This window comes from Xyrauchen texanus, chromosome 18 (assembly GCF_025860055.1).
Source record: "Xyrauchen texanus isolate HMW12.3.18 chromosome 18, RBS_HiC_50CHRs, whole genome shotgun sequence".
NCBI lineage: Eukaryota > Metazoa > Chordata > Actinopteri > Cypriniformes > Catostomidae > Xyrauchen > Xyrauchen texanus.
In genome coordinates this window covers 16464171-16485703 of record NC_068293.1, presented here as the reverse complement: position 1 = coordinate 16485703, position 21533 = coordinate 16464171, and the positions used below count along the sequence as shown (strand labels likewise).

Below are 21533 nucleotides of genomic sequence, written 5' to 3'. Positions count from 1 at the left end.
CCTTTTTTGCCCCTAATGAGTTTGCATCCCAGTAATTTGTTGTGGCATTGCAAGAACAAATCTACAAATTACAAAAGAAGCAAATTTGTTGTTTTTTCATTACCATTTAGCACTCTTGCCATCTGTGTCCTCACACAGCGTAGCCTACCTATGTGACTTGATTTTTTTTTATTTTAATGCATAGCCGAATTTCAAACATTACAAGTAAACACGCTACTAAGGTGGACCGTAAACATGGAAAAATATAGCCTAAGTGGGATAATGGTGTGCCGTAGAATTATTATTTATTTAATTATTTAGTCACAAAAAAACTTTGAAAAAGAAAGGATTTTGTAAACTCAAAGCCACGATTTCGTGGCAGAACAAATGTTGGGAAACACTGGTTTAATTGACATCAAGATGGGTTGGATTTAATTTTCATCATATCTCAACATTTTTATAACATTTTCAGTGTGTTTGTGTCTTGTGTGTGTGCTGTCACAGTTGTTCAGTAACTTACCATTCTCTGAACCACAAGGAATTAATTTTAATTTCAACATGTGTACATCTCTTAAGTTGTTCAAATGTCAAATGGTTTATATTTTAGATGTTGTCAATATGACGATTTCGATGTCAAAGCAAATGGACGATCAAACTTTATATATGGATACCTACAGAACAAATACCTATGTGGCCACTGGAATTTCAAACCTCAACCTCACAAAGGTCTAGCAAGCTCTGCCTCAAAGTTGCTAGAAAATGACCATGGCTGTCTTGCTCAATAACCTCTGCATCGTTTGTGCAAGACCTTTACATGAAATATTCAACAGTTCTTTCCCAACTGTGACAAAAACCCTGGATTTTCCCTGGCTTCAAAAGGCATTAATTTCTAGTGTGTTTGTATTCATATACTGTGGACTTCTTCAGCTGAGTGTGTGGTGAACCCAGAAGCAGTGTGAAACAAATCTTAAGACATAAAGCACCTGTTGTTTTTTTTTTTTTTATTACATATTAATTCAGCATCATTCAGTTGGCAAAGAGGCGTAAAAAACAGTGGTTTTATCTTATCTAAATAATTCATACATACAGGGTACCTTGCACAATAAAAACATAAAACATATGTACATGTACATTACATTTTACATGATTTATAAATAGTACTGATTTACAGCATATACAGTTTTTCAAAGCAAGTTTAATCAACTACAGGTAAAAGTAGTTTTGTGCATTTACACAATTTCCTATGCGCAAGAATTCCAGAATTGACATGAATTAAGAGGGGGCAACAGGGTCGTATTAAGGGCTTTGTGGAACATGTTACAAAAACAGCATTGAAATATCAAGTATATATATATATATTAAGTTATTACATAAAGAAATTAAATGATATCTAAAGACAAATAAAAAAAAGTCTGCACAAAGATCAGCCAGTTTTGCTTCAAGCAAATTCCTCCACTCTGACTTTTCTAATACAAGCTAATTAATCTAAGATTATTCTAAAAAAGAAAAACAAATTTGCAGGTTAGTCACTAGGCATTGAATAGAGCAATTGTTACCTGTTTGTAATTGAATGTATTATTTATTATATTTAGTTATTTCTCAGTTTTGCTCACTAATCGTGTTGCAATACCTAGTTGAGTTGTATGTATTTAAAAAAAAAAAGATAGCAATTCAGTCTCATAAAATTAAATAAGAAAAATTTAAAAAGAAAAAGAAAAAAACATATGGCTGAGCATAATTACCAAGAATTAATTTTGTACAAACTACTTTCCATATGGCTATCTGCAAAATCAAGAATAAAGCCAAGTCGTTAGCTATGTCATTAATTCCAGTTCAACACATCTCCTTTGAAAATGAAAGGATTTTGAATACTCAAAGACACAGAAAATTTGCTCTGGTCTTCTCAAACTTGCTACCTTTTCTATTCAAGTATCTTAGTAGTTAGTATTTTAAATAAGTAAATTAATCCATCTCTTGAGTTTATACTCTTTCATCTGGTACAAGCTGAAGAAATTGAATCCTTCCCTAACAAAACTGAACTTCTATTTTAAATATTTGTTTCATTTACTCACATTACTAGCATTTTACTGCCAAGGATTGTACTGGTATTTCTGGAACAAAATCAGAAATCCAAAATTATCAACAAACTGAGATGAGGAATTGTCTTACTTGTATTCAAGTTTACAAGAATTTATATGTTTATGTTCTTTAAGGGTTTTTTTTATTTTTTTTTTATTTTTTACCTAAATCAGTTGGCCATTCTTGGGCATGTAAACTATTCAGATAAACAGAAAGCATAAAAAATAGGTCTATATAAGTAAAAATAAAACTCCCCAAATAAATGCTACAGGACAGGGTACTAAAGCAAGTATTGCCATTTTCAGAAATAGATCTAGCCTATGTTTACCTAATCCAAGCAGGTTACAATACAAGGGATACAGGAAACACACACATGTGGATTAGTACTTGGTAATGTTTGTGCTTCTTTTGAACATTTTTAGATAACAGCATGTAAGATCTACAATTTGTTGTTCATATGAAAAACCACACATAACACATTCTATATTCTGAACTTAACCATTGTCTTTATGTTTGTTTGTTTATTTACTGCTCTGAGGTTAACACTGTCGGTAATTAGCTAATAAGAAATATACTGTAAATGTCCATATCAGCTCAGCTCTCAACAGTCACATTCAGCTTTCCCATTACATGCTATGGGGTTTTCGATTTGCATAAAACTATATATGTTCAACACTGTGCTGCCATAGCACATGTTGCATAGGGCTACCCTGCTGCATTTCACTAGCCTTTGGCAGGCACGCAGCAGTTTTTATATAAAGAAATGTATTTTGCACACTAGTACCAGTGTGATTAATTTGAAATGCTGACACATATGATAAATTATTAAAGAATCTGTGTTACATTAATTATCTGCAGGCTTATTATAGAACTCTGTAAACTGCATATAACATCACTATTTGGCCCATTAGGACATCCTTTATCCTGTATTCATATAACTACAGATTCCAAGTCAATAGCAGTCATCATATATACTATTTTTATGGTATTATTATTACATCCATCCATCCATATTTTATACCTGCTTATCCTAAGGTGGGTCGCTGGAGCTACCATGGGCCAAAGGCAGAGAAACACCCTGAACAGGTGGCCAGTCCATCACAGGGCTAACTATTATTATTACAGTATTTTGTTATTATCTCTAAGTGTATATATACTAAAGTTACATATTTATGTAGTTACACAATTTCAGTCATCTATTTTTACAAAGTTATGCACCAAAATTGTATATTTAAATGATCATGCTGTGCATGAGCTGATAAAACTATCATCTTTGTTGTGATATAAATCTGTTAAATTCAAAAATTCCTCTGATCAACTTTGATCAAATTTCTAATAAATCAGTGGGTTATACACCTCTTAATAAGAGTGTTGTGGAGTTGTTCTCTGCAATAATCTCTACTGACAGAAATGGTACAGAAACAGCAATCTTTCCAAACTGCAAAGACAATGCTTTTGTATGCCACCCTTCCCATTTTAACATTCTACAAAATGGAGCATTGCTGCAGATGTTTTTCTCACTACTGCAATAAAAATACGTGTTTTGTTACATACAGAAATAGCAGTAAAACTAGAAGAGAGGCTGCAAGGGCATGACAGCAAGATGAGGGGGCAACATGGGCTGAAACATTGCAGGTCGAGGCAGGGCGTGAAATGTCAAAGTCATAGGGTGAATACTTGGGGGTGCCGGTACAACTGGCACCTGTGGAGGGGTCACAAATGGAGGAGCAGTTGGTGGACAGATATCTGGCCCCATGGGAAGTCGAGAAACAGGCACTACCTGGGGGTATAAACATGGTTGTGGAGGAAGGAAAGCGGTGTGGTTCTGTAGAATGGTATGACGTATTTTGATGGAGCCAGAAGGCACAGAGGATGGCAGGTGAACTGGATGGAGGAAGGTAGATGACATGGGAAGATGTGGCCTGGACAGGATAGATTTGAGCTTGGTGGGGTACACCTGCTGGTGCAGCACCTGTCCTTGGCTTTGGATCTGCAGGAGGCAGTGTCTCTCCATGCCATCTGAGGGAGGCTGGAATGAATGAGGAGGTTGGAAGAGGTTGCTGGTGGTGTGAAAGCACTCCCTGCTCAACATCTCCTCAGCCTGAACACCTAGGTGAAACCTCTGCATTAGGGTTTGAAGGCTGTGCTGACATGATTTATCATGAGTGGCTTTTTCAGTCCTCTGCAGGGAAATCTCTCTCACATCAAGCAGGCAGGCCTGAGCTGCCACTGAATACTTGTTACAGTTATTTACAGGGGTTTGTACTGCTTTAGACTCTCTACAGTGGATGCTACTGTTCTCCTTTGTTGAATTAGCCTCCAACAGAGCTAGACTGCCCTTGGTGCATGAAGCATTGATCTGAAAGGTGGAGCTCTGCTGCCATTTACTGCTATCAACCACAGTATAATCCAGGGCACTGCTAATAGACGTAGCTGTCTGAGAATCAGCCGCACTGCTCTCTCCATCATCAATACTGCATGGAATGTGGTCTGACCCATTCAAACTGTCACACATACCTTTTAAAAAAGGGCATTTCTTGCTCAACTCCTTGTCCTGTTCCTCCAGAACACTGTTCTTAACAACCAGGCATTCATTTGAAAGGCATAATGTTTTATCTTGGACATGTGTCTGTTTCTGTCTTTTTCTCCTAACCCCAAGCTCACAACAGGTCAGTTCTGCTTGTACAGAGGTATTTTCTTTTAATGAACATCCATTAGAAACCTCAGCTGATGATCGGCAGAGGCCACAAGAATCGTCATGTCTGGGCTCATCTCCATCGCTTAGAGAATCTTGACATGGCCTTTTCAAAATTTGTCCTTTACAGAGTCCATCTCTGTCAGTCTCAGCTGATGGAGGCATCTCCTCTGGGCACCCCAGGACTGTGCTGGAACTCAGAAAGAGAGATGTGTCCTGGCTGTGGGAACACTGTCTTGTTAGTTCCCCTGGAGTTGGATTGTCAGGCTTTTTCCCACTGTTCCCAAGAACCTTTTCATCATCAGCACAGAACTCATCAGAGAGATTGATGCAGCCCGCTGAGCTGTTTACATTAGATGGTGCCTCCTGCATCGTGCCTCCCACACCTTCCTCAACTATGGGAGCTGTGCTGCTGTTGTCATCCTGATTTTGAGCTGATTGCTTTGACTTCTCTAATGGCTGTATTTGCTGTGAAGTGATGGCTCTAAATTGGCGATCAAGACTTTCCACACTCTCAGGTCGTCTGTGTAATTTCTTACATTTCACCACATTGCGCTCTGTCTCCCGGTGTCTCTTTCTCCTACTCTTCTGCCTCCTTCGTTTCCTTTTGAGATGGCTCCTGTAATGACGTCGTTCTCTGGCCCACAGCTTGTCTTCTGTTCTCTTACTTGCATTGATCCAATCTTTGTACTGTCGACACCTGTCATGTGTTTTTAGCCTGACACAACTCTCTATGTCACTTGAATACGGATAACACTTTCTGAATTTGTCTTCAGGTGCTTGGCTGGGACTGTTTCTGGGGCTGGGTATGGATTGTTCCATGTGCTTATTAGACAGGCAGGATCTGAAACCTGAGCAGACAGATAATTCCTCATCAGTTTTGGGCTCAGCCATCTCCTGAGTGTCAGCAGGCCGTATAATTCGTGACCTCTTGAAGTCAAAATGGAGGGGGTTACAACTAAAAGACAAGGAAGGCTCTGTCCTTGTGAAGGTCACCATCTCAGAGGGCCACTGGAATATGGTGTTACCATCCCTACTTAGAACAGATAAAAAAGGCTGGCTGGGCTTTGTGAAATGGGAAGATGTATTTGCAGTTGCATCCTCCACTTGGATTTGTCTTGGAGAAGAATCATTCTTAGGTGACACATCTGAGAAACTTACCGGAGGATCATTAATGGTTGATTTTCCCTCCTCAGTAGTGCTGATCTCTTCTACTGTCACCTCACCGGTCTCTGTTTTACTTTCAGCATTGCAGCTTTTCAGGATCTCAACAGAGTCCTCAGATTCAAGAACAATATCAGCACTGTTTAAATGAAAAGGTGAAGTAGCTACGAGGGAGACGGAGGGATGGGGCACATCCTCTGAGTAAACAAGCAAAGCACACATATCTGATCCAATTGATGAGGGGCTCTCCCTCCCCACAGTCTTATCTGATGACCCCTGACTTGATGGGCTGCCACTTTTTTGAAAAATCTTGCCCTGCTGTGTGCCAGTGTGGTAAAATGCCTCCTCACAATTTAGTACTTTTTCCTCTGTGGGGGAGCCTGGGAGGTCAAACTCAACAGGGGGTACTTGGAGTTTTTGTCTGCGGCTTCGCTCCATCGATCCCTCCTCTGTGCTCTCACAAAAAACTGCAGCTGATGACTCAAGCTTAATAGATGCTTTCTTTGGAAAGGAAAAAGAGAATGCAATTTTCCGTCTAAATGTTTGTTTTTTGGCCTTCCCATTGTACAGCCATTGCGATTGCTTACTAGCTAAGCCACAGCTGCTGGAATGGATCTGACCCCCTGAGTCCTGAGATGCAAAACTTTGGTTCTCTTCTTGGATATCATCACAACAGGACTCCCTGATAGTTCCTTCTACTGCCACCGTGGTAGATTTGAACATAGGACCACTCCCTGGAGCACTGTACCAATAATGAGAGGAAGAAAAGAAAAAGATGTTATGTGAGATTCATTTGTTGGTGTCCATGAGCCTACACATTTCAGGCTTATGGAATTGTGTTTGTCTGCTGTTTCAACTTTTAACTACAAACTGGGGGTATTAATGTGTGTTTATATTATTAGCATAACAATTTGAATGAAGAGTTCATAACCCTAAATCTGTGTTTATTTTAAGGCTACACTGTAAATGAAAAATGTAAAATTTTCCAGATGAAAATGAGCAGATTTTCAGATTTAAGACCAGATTTTCAATGTGGTCTCTGACTTTTGTAATTCAATGTGTATACAAAAAGTCTGAGACCCCCTGAGAGGATATATACATGTGAATATATGAATATGAAACTACACACACCATGTTTAATCAATAAAGGTGTTGATCTGGTAAGAATAAATTATCATGACACATAGTGTGTAAAAAAGGAAATCATTTTATAAAACTTCACCCACCATTGCACCTCTCTGCGCTGTTCAGCGAGCTCATGTAGGCGTCTGAGAGCTCTCTCCTGTTTCCTCTCATCCTTCCTGGATTTTGAGGCCACATTACGGGAAAACTCTCTCTGCTTCAGTTCCTTCAACCTCTGTAGGGTGACACAGAACCTCTTATTCATTCACCCATCTCAGTTTGTCGACTACTGCAGAGTGACAAAACCTATTCTGTAAATAAGAATCTGCTCTGAGAGCATGAATCTTTCCCTCTGCTTTAACTACCTTTTACTATGAAGACTGGTATCTTTAGTACCTCAGACATTTAGGAATACACTGACATTTTTTTTAAACCTCTTCTAGAGACGAGGAAGGTTATAAAGGTGTTTGCACATCAATGTTATGTTTCACCAAATCCATTTTCTCAGCAAATTAAAAGAAGCTGAAGATAAGGTTGCTAAACTCCATGAAATTGTACTATTTATTTGAGATAAAACTATTTGCATTTGTTTCAAGGTCTGAAAGGTTTTGTGCCTTGAATGTAGAATTGATGCAAACCACCGTGGCTGTCTTATGCCAGGGCCGTAAGTGCATCTCAGGCAGTGAGATGTATTGATTGGTATAACATCTGTACATATAGCATACACACATTAAGTCAGTTGGATAATCAAAATTTACTTCCATTAATAATTTACATGGATATGATATTTATGGGTGCAAAGACTACATTCCTTTTGAAAGCACCAGACGTCTCCAAGCAACAACTAACTGTAGCGCAATTATCACATCCAATTAATCCTGAAAGCTTTCATTCAATTATCTATTAATACTCCATGCTTAGCTTTAAGACAGATGAAGACCTCTTTTGGAAAGCATCTTTGAAGTTACACCAAATTTAATCAAAGTTAAAAGCATTTACACCACTTTTGTGCATGGTATTTCACTGCAAAAAACCTGTGTCTTATTCACTAATCAGCCGCAATCCAGTTTAACTATGCGCAATCGGTGCTGAAATAGTGATGTGCAACAAGTATTTATTTAAAGCCAGTCATTCTTTTCAGTGCAAACATGCATTGTTTGATATAAATTAGCTTCAAGCTCCATGCTGTTTACGTGCCATGATTAAAATATGTGATATTACACTGCATGCAGTGAATGGAATTACATTTACAAGAGATGTTTGTGCACATTTCCTATTGAACATGGCAGCAGTTTTTTTTATCAAATGATGATTAAATGTTGGAAAAGAGCATTCTTACAGGGCATATGTCCAGATGTGCCATTGCAGCATTGCCTGAGTCACATAATTCCTTAATGAATCAAGCACTAATGTAGCCAAGACTAGGCAAATAAACAGTGTTTTCAGCAGGCACAAATCATTCAACCGTACTTTAGCATGGTATGTTTTGGGGTCAACCTGTATACTTTGATAGTAACAGCTGAGTGTAAAAATAGTGATGGTTTCTCCCGGCAGCCAAGAAGAGTCATCTGTCCTAACATTAAACATTCCACTCAGGCTGCTCTGTTATACACAGTTCAGTGGAGCTGTAACCTCTCCTATTTGAGAAGGCTTCAGTGATTGCATTTACTGTGGCTGGGGCTCATATTCAGGGGAAAGCAAGGCGGTCACATCAGATATAATTTTGTCATGTTAAAGGGCCACTCAGTGTGGAGTGGGCTCACTAGGGTAACTAGCTTGATCCCATCATGGATAGAGGTCTCGATGTGCACCTGGTCTCTATTCTATCTTGTTGCTTTATGCTTGCATAGTATGGGCAAACTCAGCCCTGATCCGTCATACGGCTTCATTGCCAGCCAGCCTTGCAGAAAATAGAATACAAGTTGGTGAGGACTATATTTATTTGACTCTCAGGTGCATTACTTGGACGAGCAGTTATTCATTGATTGTTAATGTATTTGGTGAGAAAAGCTCTGTAATTAGCCATTAATACATGTGGCCTATATTTCAGATGACTGGATGTGGTTACATCATTTATACTAGGATGCAGCACTGATGGGAGAGAGCTGCACAGTGATTGCAAATACAGTGTGAAAATCCTTAATGTACAGTGGGGGCAGGCGTGACTGACAGGCCACATGAGAAAGAATGAAAATTTTAACACAGTAATTTTTTGGACTGGACATCTATTATTAATTAAAAGCAACATTGAGACCAGTCAGAGGCAGACAGTAAAGGTTTGGCAGTGATGATTCACACACTGACAGGAACACTGGGTTCCCTTTCATGGAACTCGAGCTGTGTTTGATTGTTATGGGACATCGTCTGAGTGTCACGTGTTCTGAAGCCCCAATACAGTCATGGCAATTAATTTTTTTATGGCGCTTAAGTGATGCACCCTAGGGAGCCATGGAGTGTGAAGATAGGAGTGCGAACAGATACTGGAATACTCCTCGTCTTTGTCCCCCTCATTAGTCTTGTCGGACATGATCTGAGGCCAAGCTTGGCCACCTTTTTCTGACGAAAAACACGTGTGAGAGACCATGCGCATGTGAGCCGTCGCATTAAGGAAAACCTTTTGAATTCATCGGCTCAATTTGGACTTTCCCTTGATTTCCCCCATGGCTCGCGCTGGAGAATAAGTTGGTCTAGGTGATGCTTTTGTTTGTGAGGATGATAGAAAATGGACTTTGTGCCTCCTTCTATGAATCAAGGTTAGCAAACGCTCCCCCCAACATGTATCGCATTTCACAGACTAGCACTTGGGGTATTTACTTATTTCCATATTCAGATTGCGGTGAAGCACATGTGCTTTCTCAGATTTGCTTATGGGGGCGCACTATTCACTTTCACAAAATTAATGGATGCAGCTCTGATGCCCTTGAGGCTTCAAGGCATCCACTTTATGAAATATCTCGATGATTGGTCGGTGTTAGCTCAGACAGTCTGGCTGCCCAACACCAAGATGTTGTTCTCAGCCATTTGAGCAATCAAGGGCTGCAAGTGAACCTAGACAAGAGCGTTCTGTTGCCAAGGCAACGGACTATGTTTCTAGGTATGGAGCTAGACTCACGGGCGATGCAGGTGTGCCTGTCTACAGCACGCATTCTGTCATTACACCAGTATCTAGCGATGTTCAGATGTGTTATCTCTGTGAGAATATTTCACAGGCTTTTGGGGCTCATGATCGCAGTATCCACTTTTATTCCTCTGGGCTTGCTGCCTGCAAGACATTTTTTAGTGCTGGACTCCACAAAGTGACGACAGATGCCTCCTGTGTGGGTTGGGGCACTGTATACGCCAGCGGCTGGAATGTCACATACACTATATGGAGATGTTCACGGTGCTACTCATGTCATGCAGAGACTGGCACATTACATCCGTCTCTGGGCACAAAACAATGTACTGTCTCTATGAACCGTAAATGTTCCATGCCATTTGAATTTAGAGGGCGGATCTCCTGTGAAGATAGGGTCTGTTTCCTGGAGAATGGACATTCTCAGATTGTGGAACACATCTCGAGGAATTTCGGCGAGCAGAAGTGGACATGTTCGCTTCAAGATAGATGTCACACTGTCCCCTCTGGTTTTCTCTCTCGCCTTTGGCACCGCTGGGCATCGATGCACATTTATGGAAGTTATGGGTGTTTCCCCTCAACGGGGTGCTCTTTTGAATGATGGTTTATTCCCGCTATGGTTAATACCATTCTAAATGCTAGAGCACCATCAACAAGGAGGCTACATACATTTAAGTGGCATATTTTCTCTTCTTGGTGTAGAGCTCAAAGTGAAAATCAAGTTCACTGCCCTGTCGGTACAGTGCTGTAATTTTTTTCAGGAGCGTTTCGGGGCGGGGTTAACCTGACAATGCTAAAAATCTATGTTAGAATCTTAAATCTTCTAATCTGAAAGTACACTTATCAATGGAGTCTCAGTTGGAAGACATTCTCTTGGCTCTCGTTTTATGCATGATGTATGCAGGTTTAGACCATTTAGTCCCATCGGTGTTCATTTATGGGATTTATCTGTTGTATTAGAGGCACTTTCAGTTGCCCTGTTCGAGCCCTTGACAACAGTTATTGGTAAGTTTTTGACTCTTAAAACGGCCCTGCTAGTGGCATTGGAATCATATAAGAGAGTCTGTGGTTTGCATGCCCTGTCGATCAATCCCTTGTGTATGGATTTTGCACCAGGGTGTCCAAGGATTGTGTTAAGACCTCATTTGGGTGATTTGCCTAAGGTTATTTCTACGTAATTTTTCTCACAGACCATTCATTTTCTGGCTTTCTCTCCTCACCAATTTGAGTCGGAGGAGCATGAAAGGTTACATACAGTATGCTTTGCCAAGTTCGGATGCTGCGAGTTTATGTTGACCATACTGGCCAGTAGTGTAAGTCAGAACAGTTGTTTGTGTGCTTTGGTGGCTGCAAAAGAAGTGTTTCGGTGTCTAAACAAAGACTGTTTCATTGGCTTATTGATGCAACTTCGAGTGCTTACAAAGTGCATGGTTTACCTTCGCTTTCGGGTATTTGAGCCCATTCTACGAGGAGCATGGCATCCTCATGGGCTTAGGTTCGAGTTGCATCCTTGGAGGACATTTGTATGGTGGCAGGGTGGTCCTCTCCGCATACATTTGTTAGATTTTATAATGTGGATGAGGGTTTGACTGCTTCTTCCCATGTTCTCTCTGTTGGAACAGGAGTAAATTACTATTTCCTTTTATTTACACGCTTTACATCGCTTGTGCGCTGCTGTATGCTTGCAACACGGGCTTAGACAGTTGGCAGCTACTGTTCACATGTCATGAATGTATTTAGTTCCCATATCATACGCAGCTTGAGTTCCACAAAAGGGAACATCTCGGTTACATACACATCCTTGGTTCCCTGAGGGGAACGAGACGTTGCATAGATGGCCATACTCTCTTGCAGCTGCATAGAACCATAAAAACTGACTCAATGGTGCTAAATTGAGCACCTTTTTGGAGCCCATGACGTAGCTCCCTAGGGGGCGTCACTTAAGTCCCATCACCTAATAAATTGGCGTGATTGTATAAGTGCTTCAGACCACGTGATACTCGGACAGTGTCCCATAGTGATCATATGTTGCGTCTTGTTCCCCTCAGGGAACCATGGTTACGTACATAACAGAGATGCTTTTCTGTAGCTGTGGGCTTCCTGTAGGGCCGCCAACATCCTGTAGTGAATTATATTTTGACATGTCTGCCAGCTCCTGAGTGGGGCTGGGAAATCATAATCCTCATCTATCAACCCCTATTTTTTGAGAAGCTGAATGGTAGTGTTTGCTTGTGCTCTGGAATAGTTAAAAAATGTATGCAGTTGAGGCAAGCGCCATAACCATACAATGAACACATCTTACTGATAAAAAAAAGCAGTGTAGCACCCATATCAAGTGAGTGAGGGGGAGTGGCCTCTACCTTCATAATCCATTCATTTCACTCCTGTCGTGGTGTTCAATAGCAAGGTCATGGGTGGAGGGTTTGTTGATAGTGTTCAGTCGATAGATCAGTGAGCCCAGTTATTGACAGCACAGCGGGCCCCAGAGACTCTATGCATTTCGTTTCTGAGTGAGTCAGAGCACAGGGGTCAGGGCCGATATCAAACAGCAGGACAAGTGGTGGAATTAAAGCTTTAACTTGCTATTAAAGGTTACTCTGCTATTTTTGGACTTTTGCAGTTCTTAAATCAACATACTGAGTGTGCAACTGCCTTGACGTTAAGTCACATTTCCATGCCTCCAAATACATGTTTTTGTTGCTTTATAAGGTTTTCACTAGCACTTTTGTTCACTTAAAAAAAAAAAAATGGTTTCCTATGACACTTTGTATAATATTAAAATGGCACAGCAGATTTCGAAACTTACAAGACTAAATGTACTCAAATTGAACTATTCTCATCAAAAGGCTAAGCATAGATTTTGAAAGTCTTTTCAGACACACTTTTATTAATGTTGGCTTTAATACTTAGTAAATGTGGGGTGCTTAAAGGGATAGTTCACCCAAAAAGGATAATTCTGTTATCCATATTTTATTCCATACTCATATAATTGTTATCCTTCCTTGGAACACAAAAGGAGGTTTTAGGATAAATATCAGCCTCAGTCAACATTCAACTTCAATGCTCTTATTTTCATTGCACCAAATAAAAAAAAACACTTTAAGAATAGGTCAGCATGTCTTTGTCCCACGAAAAAGGGAAAACAACAACAAAGCACTATGACTTCTAATTGTCCTCTCTACTTGTGATCTATGCCCGCCTATATTAAAACTGCATAAGACCACTTGTACGCCACTGGCTCTGAGTCAGGGGGGGGAAGCCATTTGTCTTGCGCTCTACAGACGTGTTGCAAAAACTATTTGTTGTCATCTTCAAAAGCAATAAATTATCCCTATGCATTGCTTTCAGAGAATGTCTCAAGGGGCAGTCAACAGGCCCATTACCTGTTTGTGAGCATGGTCATATGAGTTGATATGGTTGTCAAACGCTTGATGCTTGTAGTACTGCTTGTCACATAACTGACAGTAGAAGTTGGCCTTGAGGTCCTCCAGGGCTTTTGCCAAGGTTTTCTCCTTCTCAGCATAATCCTGAAGCAAAAGGAAACACCATAATCTTCAAAATAATTGACTCCAACAAGTTTTAAACACTTATGAAATCACATAATTTTTTCTCACACCCTGCTTTGTCATGTAATGTTCACCATGAGGAGAAGGTGGATAACATGAGATGTAATAGATACAAATGTTTTAGCAATGTTTTGCTTATGTACAGCAAATATATGAATAATAAATGGGTTTGGCAAAATGCATCTTACCCATGATATTTAAATATGGTTGCATAGTTTAGAATAGTATTTTTTCTTTCTGTATTATTACTGGCAGAATATTGCCCATGTAAAATCTTTGGTCAAATAAATATACAGAATACGTCTATATTTTCAAAAAAAATCAATGTTTGAATGGTCATGGCACTCCTACAGATATTGGTAGACAAATATGTATATTTACAGTACACATTTTTCTGTCATATCATATTGAGATAATTTGTGTGGAGAAATATTTGTTGTGAAAATGATACATTTTCTTCATCCGCTTTAAAACTCTTTATTAAATATTGATTTACAACTACACTTAGATGGGAATAGTTTCACCAAGGGACGATTGTATTTGTAATCTATTTTCTTTCTCGCTTGGGATGAATGGAAACTTGCAGATTTAAAAGCAAGACACACAAAAACTTTATTCCCAAAAGGTCTCCAAATCACATGACTGCAGGGCAGAGAAAGGAACTTCCTTTTTAATTGGAATCAGTTTACCATAAAACATATTGTTGAGTTGAACGTTAGGTCTGTCACCCAAATGCTTCTTGAAGCACATTGAGAAGAGCACATAGAGGGATACTGGTAAATCAGTCACAGATGATTAAGTTAACAATCAAACCTGTCAACCTGCATGAGATGGCCAATAGATGATATATTATTGTGATAATCAGTCAAAGCCCACAGACATATGTATGGGGTTATTGCTGACATCCTGTGCTCTTCACAACTGCATCAAATCCAGTAGATTGATAGACAGGGAAGGCCAGTCCATTAAAATGATCGGATTCCTTGTGAAAGTGGTCTGTCTCTCACTCATCTTAGGTGAGAATCCACCACTGTTATGCTGTAAACACTCATCTGTGATATGCAAATATAATAACATCCCCCTCACTCATTCCCACTGTGTAACAGCATGAAACAATTGCCATATAATTGTACTTAATAAGTGGCTAGCTTACACGTAATTAAAACAGGAATCGTTTGATTAGCTGGATGTGCAAGGAAAAGTGATGTGTTTTTCATTAGCTCAATATCACTGAAAAGTTAGTCTGAAATTAATAATGGTAATGTCTTATTGGGAAAATTCTTCCAGAGTTTTGTTTGATGGATGTACACTTTTATTTAGTAGGACTTCGCTACCTATGGATCTGAAAATAACCTAAAAATAATGCTATTAGCTACTTATAATCTTTATTCATGATTAATCATTAAGTTTTTCATGGGTAATCACGATTAATTGCGGATTTGAAAAGTTCTGAAATTTGACTCTATATACTTTATTTTCCTGTCAAAATGCATTTATGGAAAGAAAACAAAACAATATGTAACAATAATGCTTTTTTTATTTTCCAAACAAAGCATTCTGCAGTATAAACAATAAGCCTCTTTTCCACCATCGGGGCGAACTGTTTCTGTTCTGTGCCAATCCGGGCCAGTCGGCATGGTTACTGATTTTTTCCACTGTGGTGCTGAAAACAGACTTCGAATGTACAAAAGAAATATGTCAGTCATCACCTTGATAATGCAAGAGTTTACTTGCCCAAATAGTGTGCTTGGCCAGCTACAGAGAAAAAAAATTATAACCTTGGCAACTAACAAGTGACCAATCGTGAGTCAGGACATCATTACAGGCACTCCGCCAGTACAGATGAGCACGGTTGTCTTACTGTGCTGAGAAATCCAACCGAGAGTGGTTTCTAATCGTGCCATGCCGAATCGTGCCCTGGTGGAAAAGCTACTGTAACTATTCCTCACCGTGCTCAGAACCTGATGGGAAATGCATTTAAATAGCACCAATTCAAATAACATTAAATGTTTCCTAAAGTATAAGTGTGAGGTTAATTAATTGAAAGAACTAGTCCCCACAGGTTGCATATTCATTACAATGCACATCAATTTCTTAAACTCTCATCCTCCACAATATTAATCAGCCAGCAGTATGTGGATTTCCACTTTGCTACAACAGTAGTGAAGCCACATTTACATTTCACGTCAGGGTGTCAACTTCAAGCGCTTTGAAGTCCACATGAAAAGCATTTGAAGACAATTTTTCATTTAGGGTGGCAACTAATGATTATTTTTCTAATCGAATAATCTTCGATTATTTCTTTGATTAATCGATTATTCAGATAAAATCCCAAATCTTGTTTCCTGTAGTTTATTAAAATGTGTACATTTATTAAACCATCTAAAACACTTTAAAAACTGGAACACCATGACCTCTTAGGGGGCTTTCACACTGGGCATGTTTGCTGTGGTCCGATTCGGAGTACGATTGTTCCCGGTGCCCCCGGCATCATTGGTCTGGTTTCACACTTACTTGATTCTATCGAATCCCAGTCCATTTGTGTTGATCTTATGTCGTTTGACGTTTTTTGAGGAGATAGCTGATGGAGAGGCATTCATTTGCATCTTTGTTTACACTGCATGCTTACGCTCGTGTTCAAGATGAAGTTATTGCCACTGTCAACTACTATTATACCCTATATTTATAACCTATAATAGTATTTATATATAGTATTTATAAGGTGTATAGATAGATAGATAGACAGACAGTATTTATAGTGTTGATTGTACTTGTATGTCATAGTGGTGTCATTAATTTTTGGGACTTTCAGGAATGTGTGGATCCTCGTGTGTTGTCGAAACTAATGATGTCGTCATCGGCTAAAACACATGTACAGGTTACTTTACTTCCTGAATGAGTGCACACCGAGTCCGAGTTGCTTTCACATTCACGTGACTCACGCTACAGTTCCATTGCAACCGAATTCAGACCACCTCCTACAGGCAGTCTCGGGTTCGGTACCATGGTGCACACCCCGGTCTGCATGAAAGCTTTCACATTACCAATTTTTCCTAACACATCAGTGTGACATTCAAAGGTGCACAACTGATTACATTGAAACTGAAATCGTGGTAGGATGTTGCACGAGACAAATCAAAATGATTGCGCTGCCTTTCTCCATTGATTGAGTTTGATTGACACGGATGCGCGTGCTCACTTGCTAAGTAAAGTTTAATGGAGACTCGCATATGGTAAAAACAAACAGTTTTGTGACATACGCGGAAATACGCGCCTGATTTTAAATTTGTAACATGTATACATTATAAAACATAGAAAATAGCTGTAAAATGTAAGTAATGCTTTTTCCGCTTCAACTTCTTTCCATTTTCTTTGAAATGACATTTCATGCCTCAACACATTTTTTACTGGGCTGTAAAGTGACATCACTGACAAAGCCTCTCTGTGCCTGCCAACTAATCGATAATAAAATTAGTTGTCAATGATTTCCATTAACGATAATTATCGATTTTATCAATTAGTTGTTGCAGCCCTTGTTTCATTTTGTATTTTCGTGATAGTTAATGGGTGCTTCTGCGGTAATTAAATTGTGCCTTACAGAGGATGTAAAGTACTTAATTTCTGTCCCATCTGGGGTTGTTTTGTACAACAAAGAGCATTAAGAGGTCCTTTCTCCATTACTTAATCAATGACCAGTGTTGGGTGTAACACATTAATCTGTATTACATTTTGCGGTAACTCAGTAACAACGCATTACGTAACAAAATTAAGTAATCTGATTACTGTTTATTTATTGCTAAAATAATAATATTGATGCATTTTAAAATGTATCACATTCCTATGGTAGTACTTTTATGTGTATTGCTGTGTCATTTAATGAGCATGCGCTCTTAACAAGCCACCATGGCATTGAGGACACATATGGAGGTGATGGTATATGAGTGAGCTGCCTTACTATGGATGCAGCGGAGTGTAGTTGTTTACCGTTTCAAGTTTTCATGCGCTAACTATCAATCTCAGCGAGCTCTGTGCCAGCATGCCCCCAGCCCTGGCTGAGGCACGCAAGGTTGGGCGCCAACAAATCCTCCTTAAATACCTACGCTCTGCCCCATCCTCACGCACCTCCCTCGTGTATGCCTCTGCAGCTGCCACAGAAGGAAAGGGGATCAGTTTCAAGGGTGGTTGCACCAGCTTACAACTTAGCCTAGTTGTGGCGTAAATGGGCACTAAGTCACAATATACACACTACTAAATATTTGGCATTGCACCATTAAACTTTGGTAGAAAGAAACCCTATGTATAAACTAAATATTTATGGAAGTCTTTTGACATATATGATGATGTTGACATTTACACTCCTTTATATTTACAAGACAGAAATAAAATGACTTAAGTGGCTCTTCAGCATGAAACCAATCTAAAGGTGCAGGTTTCAGGATGCGTCGTCCAGTGTCAAGTTTCAGCACACACACATATATATATATATATATATATATATATATATATATATATATATATATATATATATATATATTAAAATGAATAAATGTCTATTTTTTCAGCCTGTTGTATTCTTATTTATTTATCATCCGTTATTTATTTTAGATACAGTTCATATATATTGTTATTTACACAGGGAAAATATACTATTAATCAAATCTACTTTAATGGGGATATAATATATTACAGCTGAGAGTTACATGAGCAAAAAAGGTTTGAAAATCAACCATAACAAGATCAAACTGAAACGGACATCTTTATATGTAACACTTATGTGTAAAAATCTGAAGGCTTCTTATTGGATCAATACAGGAAAACGTCATATTATGCAACTACGCATTACTTTACGGAGAGCTTATGACCTACTAGTTAAGTCTTACCTTAAGAACAGGTGGTGCAACCAAATTAAGCACTGACTTAGTTCCAAACAAACGAGTAGTTATTAAGCCCTTTGTGTGAACTTTACGTCTCAACTTGTGAGAACTTACGCACATTTGATGCAACCCTACCCAGGTGTATATGGAAAATAGCGCTCGTTTCCGTCTAACAGAGTTTCTGCTCACAAGGTGGACAAATTTTAAACAAATGGCTCTTTTCTGTTCTATATGTACTGGACACAATAATACAGAAGTGATAAAGGATACTCAATTCCTCCAAGCACAATCAGGGAGATAATCCACTTGCTGAAAGTTGTGTAAACACACACATGCTGCAGATGTACACACAAACAGACATTCATACACACAGCATGCATGATGCAACACACAAGCAAACCTGTAAGCTTTATTCACCACGAAAAGAAACAACAAGCGTTCAAATACACAATGGTTTTACTATCAAAGCTGTTTGCAAATGGGTTTTCAGAAATGTTTTCAGTTCATTAGTATTCTTTTTCTGTCTTTCACACCAACACCAACACAGGTAAACAAGCTTAATGTACACATACATGCCATATACAGCTAAGAAGGTTGTAGATAGCAGACACACACACACACACATACCTGAAGATATATTTGAAATAAGAAATCTAAGTTGCATATTTAGAAATGCATTGGATCTCTTTAGCCATGTTGCTGCCTTTGTCTTATTGCTGTAATTTGGTTAATATTTCAGTCAATATTGAAGTATTAAAAGAGCTATTAGTGTCACATTTGTTTTATTTTTTTGCAGGTTTTATTGGTTTTAAAATGTAACTTCAAAGTATAGTAATTTAGTAAACTAATTACTTTCCAGATTAAGTAATTAGTAAAGTAATATAATTACAATTTATACAAAGTAATTAGTAAACCATAGTGGATTACTTTTGAAAGTAACTAACCCAACACTGTCAGTGACACGGAATCCCTGTTATGTGCAAGTTTTGGTATGTGCATTAGTGTTATGATTTGAGGAAACAGGAGAAGGCAGACGGGAATGTGGATCCAGATGCGGCTTTTATTGTAACCAAAAAACAGAATAAAAAAAAAACAGGAACAAAAGAAAGTCCTCGATGGGAAAAAGGGAAACTAAATACAAGAGGATTCGGAGGGTGGAGAACAACAGGGTAACCACGGATGGACAGATGAAACGACAGGGTAACCACGGACGGACAGAAGACATCACAGGGTAACCACGGACGGACAGAAGACACGACAGGGTAACCACGGACGGACAGATGACAGGGTAACCTCGAGCGGGCTGACAGACAGGCAGGGAACATGGAGAGAGAGTAAGACCATGCGAGAGCGGAGACATCCGAACGACAACGGAAAGGGGAGAAAGCGGGGTTTAAATAAACAGACAAGGTAATGACAAAATAACAGATAGGTGCGGACAATAACACAGTGATCAGGGCTGGGAGCGTGATCCGGGAATTGTGGGAAGTGCAGTTTCACACACGGACAGTGAGACTCAGGGCGGACAACAGGGAAAACGTGACATGGAACGGGATCGGTGACGGGTGAAACGGAAAACACGGAGCAGACAACAAGGAAACGTGACATAAACGTGATTAGTGAAACAGAGAACATAGGGCAGACAACACAGGAACGTGACAGTTAGGACCACAAACACATTACAAAAGTTCCGCCCAACTCCAAATAATGTTTAGAACTCACACGGAGCTAAATAAAATGTCAGGATCTAATGCAAAATCTATAAATGCATTAATTGCAATAAAGAAAAATGTATATGTTAAATGTTTTTAATTAATCAGATGTGTTAATGCATTAATTTTAACGGCTCGAATAAATATAAAAATGATATAGATAAAAAGGATAAAAATGCCACTAGATAGAGATAACATTTGGACCTGTGACATTTAAAGACATTACACATATTTAAATGATATTTGTTAATGCATTAACTTTGGAAGTCTAAAATACTTATAATTATAAACAAATATACTGAAAGACGAACTAAAAAACAACAACATAAATGTCATAGAGTGAAAAAGAATGAAAATTAAACTAACTTGAAAGGAAAAATGTCTGAAACAAAAAATACAAAAATAAAATCTAAAATATTATAACCCTGATCTAAGTCAAGGGTGTTTTAACAAATATAAATACAAGCTGATTTCCACAACTTTTTTTCCTTGAAATTAATTGGGAGTAAAATTAAATAACAGATCTAATATGTGGGGAAATAATATAACTACAAATAAATAAATGATCTGGTGTGAAGCTGTGAACTCATTTACACAGCAGATAGATCTAATCACTGCATGGGGGATAGCAGCCATTTAACAACAACTGCATGTCAAGCTGAGAGATCCCCCATACCTCTCTCTATTCCTCTAAAAATGTCAAAATAGAATTAAGTTGTTCCCAAGGGCATGTGACCATAGGCATAGTGTTGGAGGGTGCAGGGGGGTAATAGCAAATAAATTACATGAAAACAAACAACATATATGATTTTAGTGGTAAGGCAAGTTAAGATAAGTTAAAAAAGTTAAGACTATTACTGTTGCTCATACTAGTACATTCTAATGCTTAGTTTTACATTTCTTCACATAACTTGCCTTACTGTGTATGCTACAGACAAATGATACGTAGAATCAGGAGAGGTGTGATATTAATATTCTTAGTAATCTAACTTATGATATATGCATGACAGATGATAAGACATGCAAAATATCCCTTAGACTTATATTAAAGGAGGGACCCAAGCTATTTCCAGAGATCAGAATATCATGGTGACTTCGAGGTGGGCTCCTTTGACTTGGGCTAGTACTGTAAACAATCACTTAGAAGAACACACCGTTAATCACAGAGTACACCCTATGAACCGCAAAGCAATGCCCAGGTAATCACCCACAATACCCTAGCATTGT

At 38.8% G+C, this 21533-nt stretch overlaps 1 protein-coding gene across 1 annotated transcript in view; it reads right to left on the bottom strand.

The window, feature by feature from the left end:
- Positions 1-1001: 1001 nt before the first annotated feature.
- LOC127658651 (zinc finger protein 804A-like) overlaps positions 1002-21533 on the bottom strand; it is a 100204-nt gene continuing 79672 nt past the window's right edge. Inside the window, exons 2-4 of the mRNA XM_052148039.1 lie at positions 13538-13681; positions 7144-7274; positions 1002-6659 (exon numbers count right to left, since the gene is read on the bottom strand). Coding sequence (XP_052003999.1) covers positions 3629-6659; positions 7144-7274; positions 13538-13681 — 3306 coding nt within the window. The 3' untranslated portion in view covers positions 1002-3628. The remainder of the gene's footprint in view (positions 6660-7143; positions 7275-13537; positions 13682-21533) is intronic.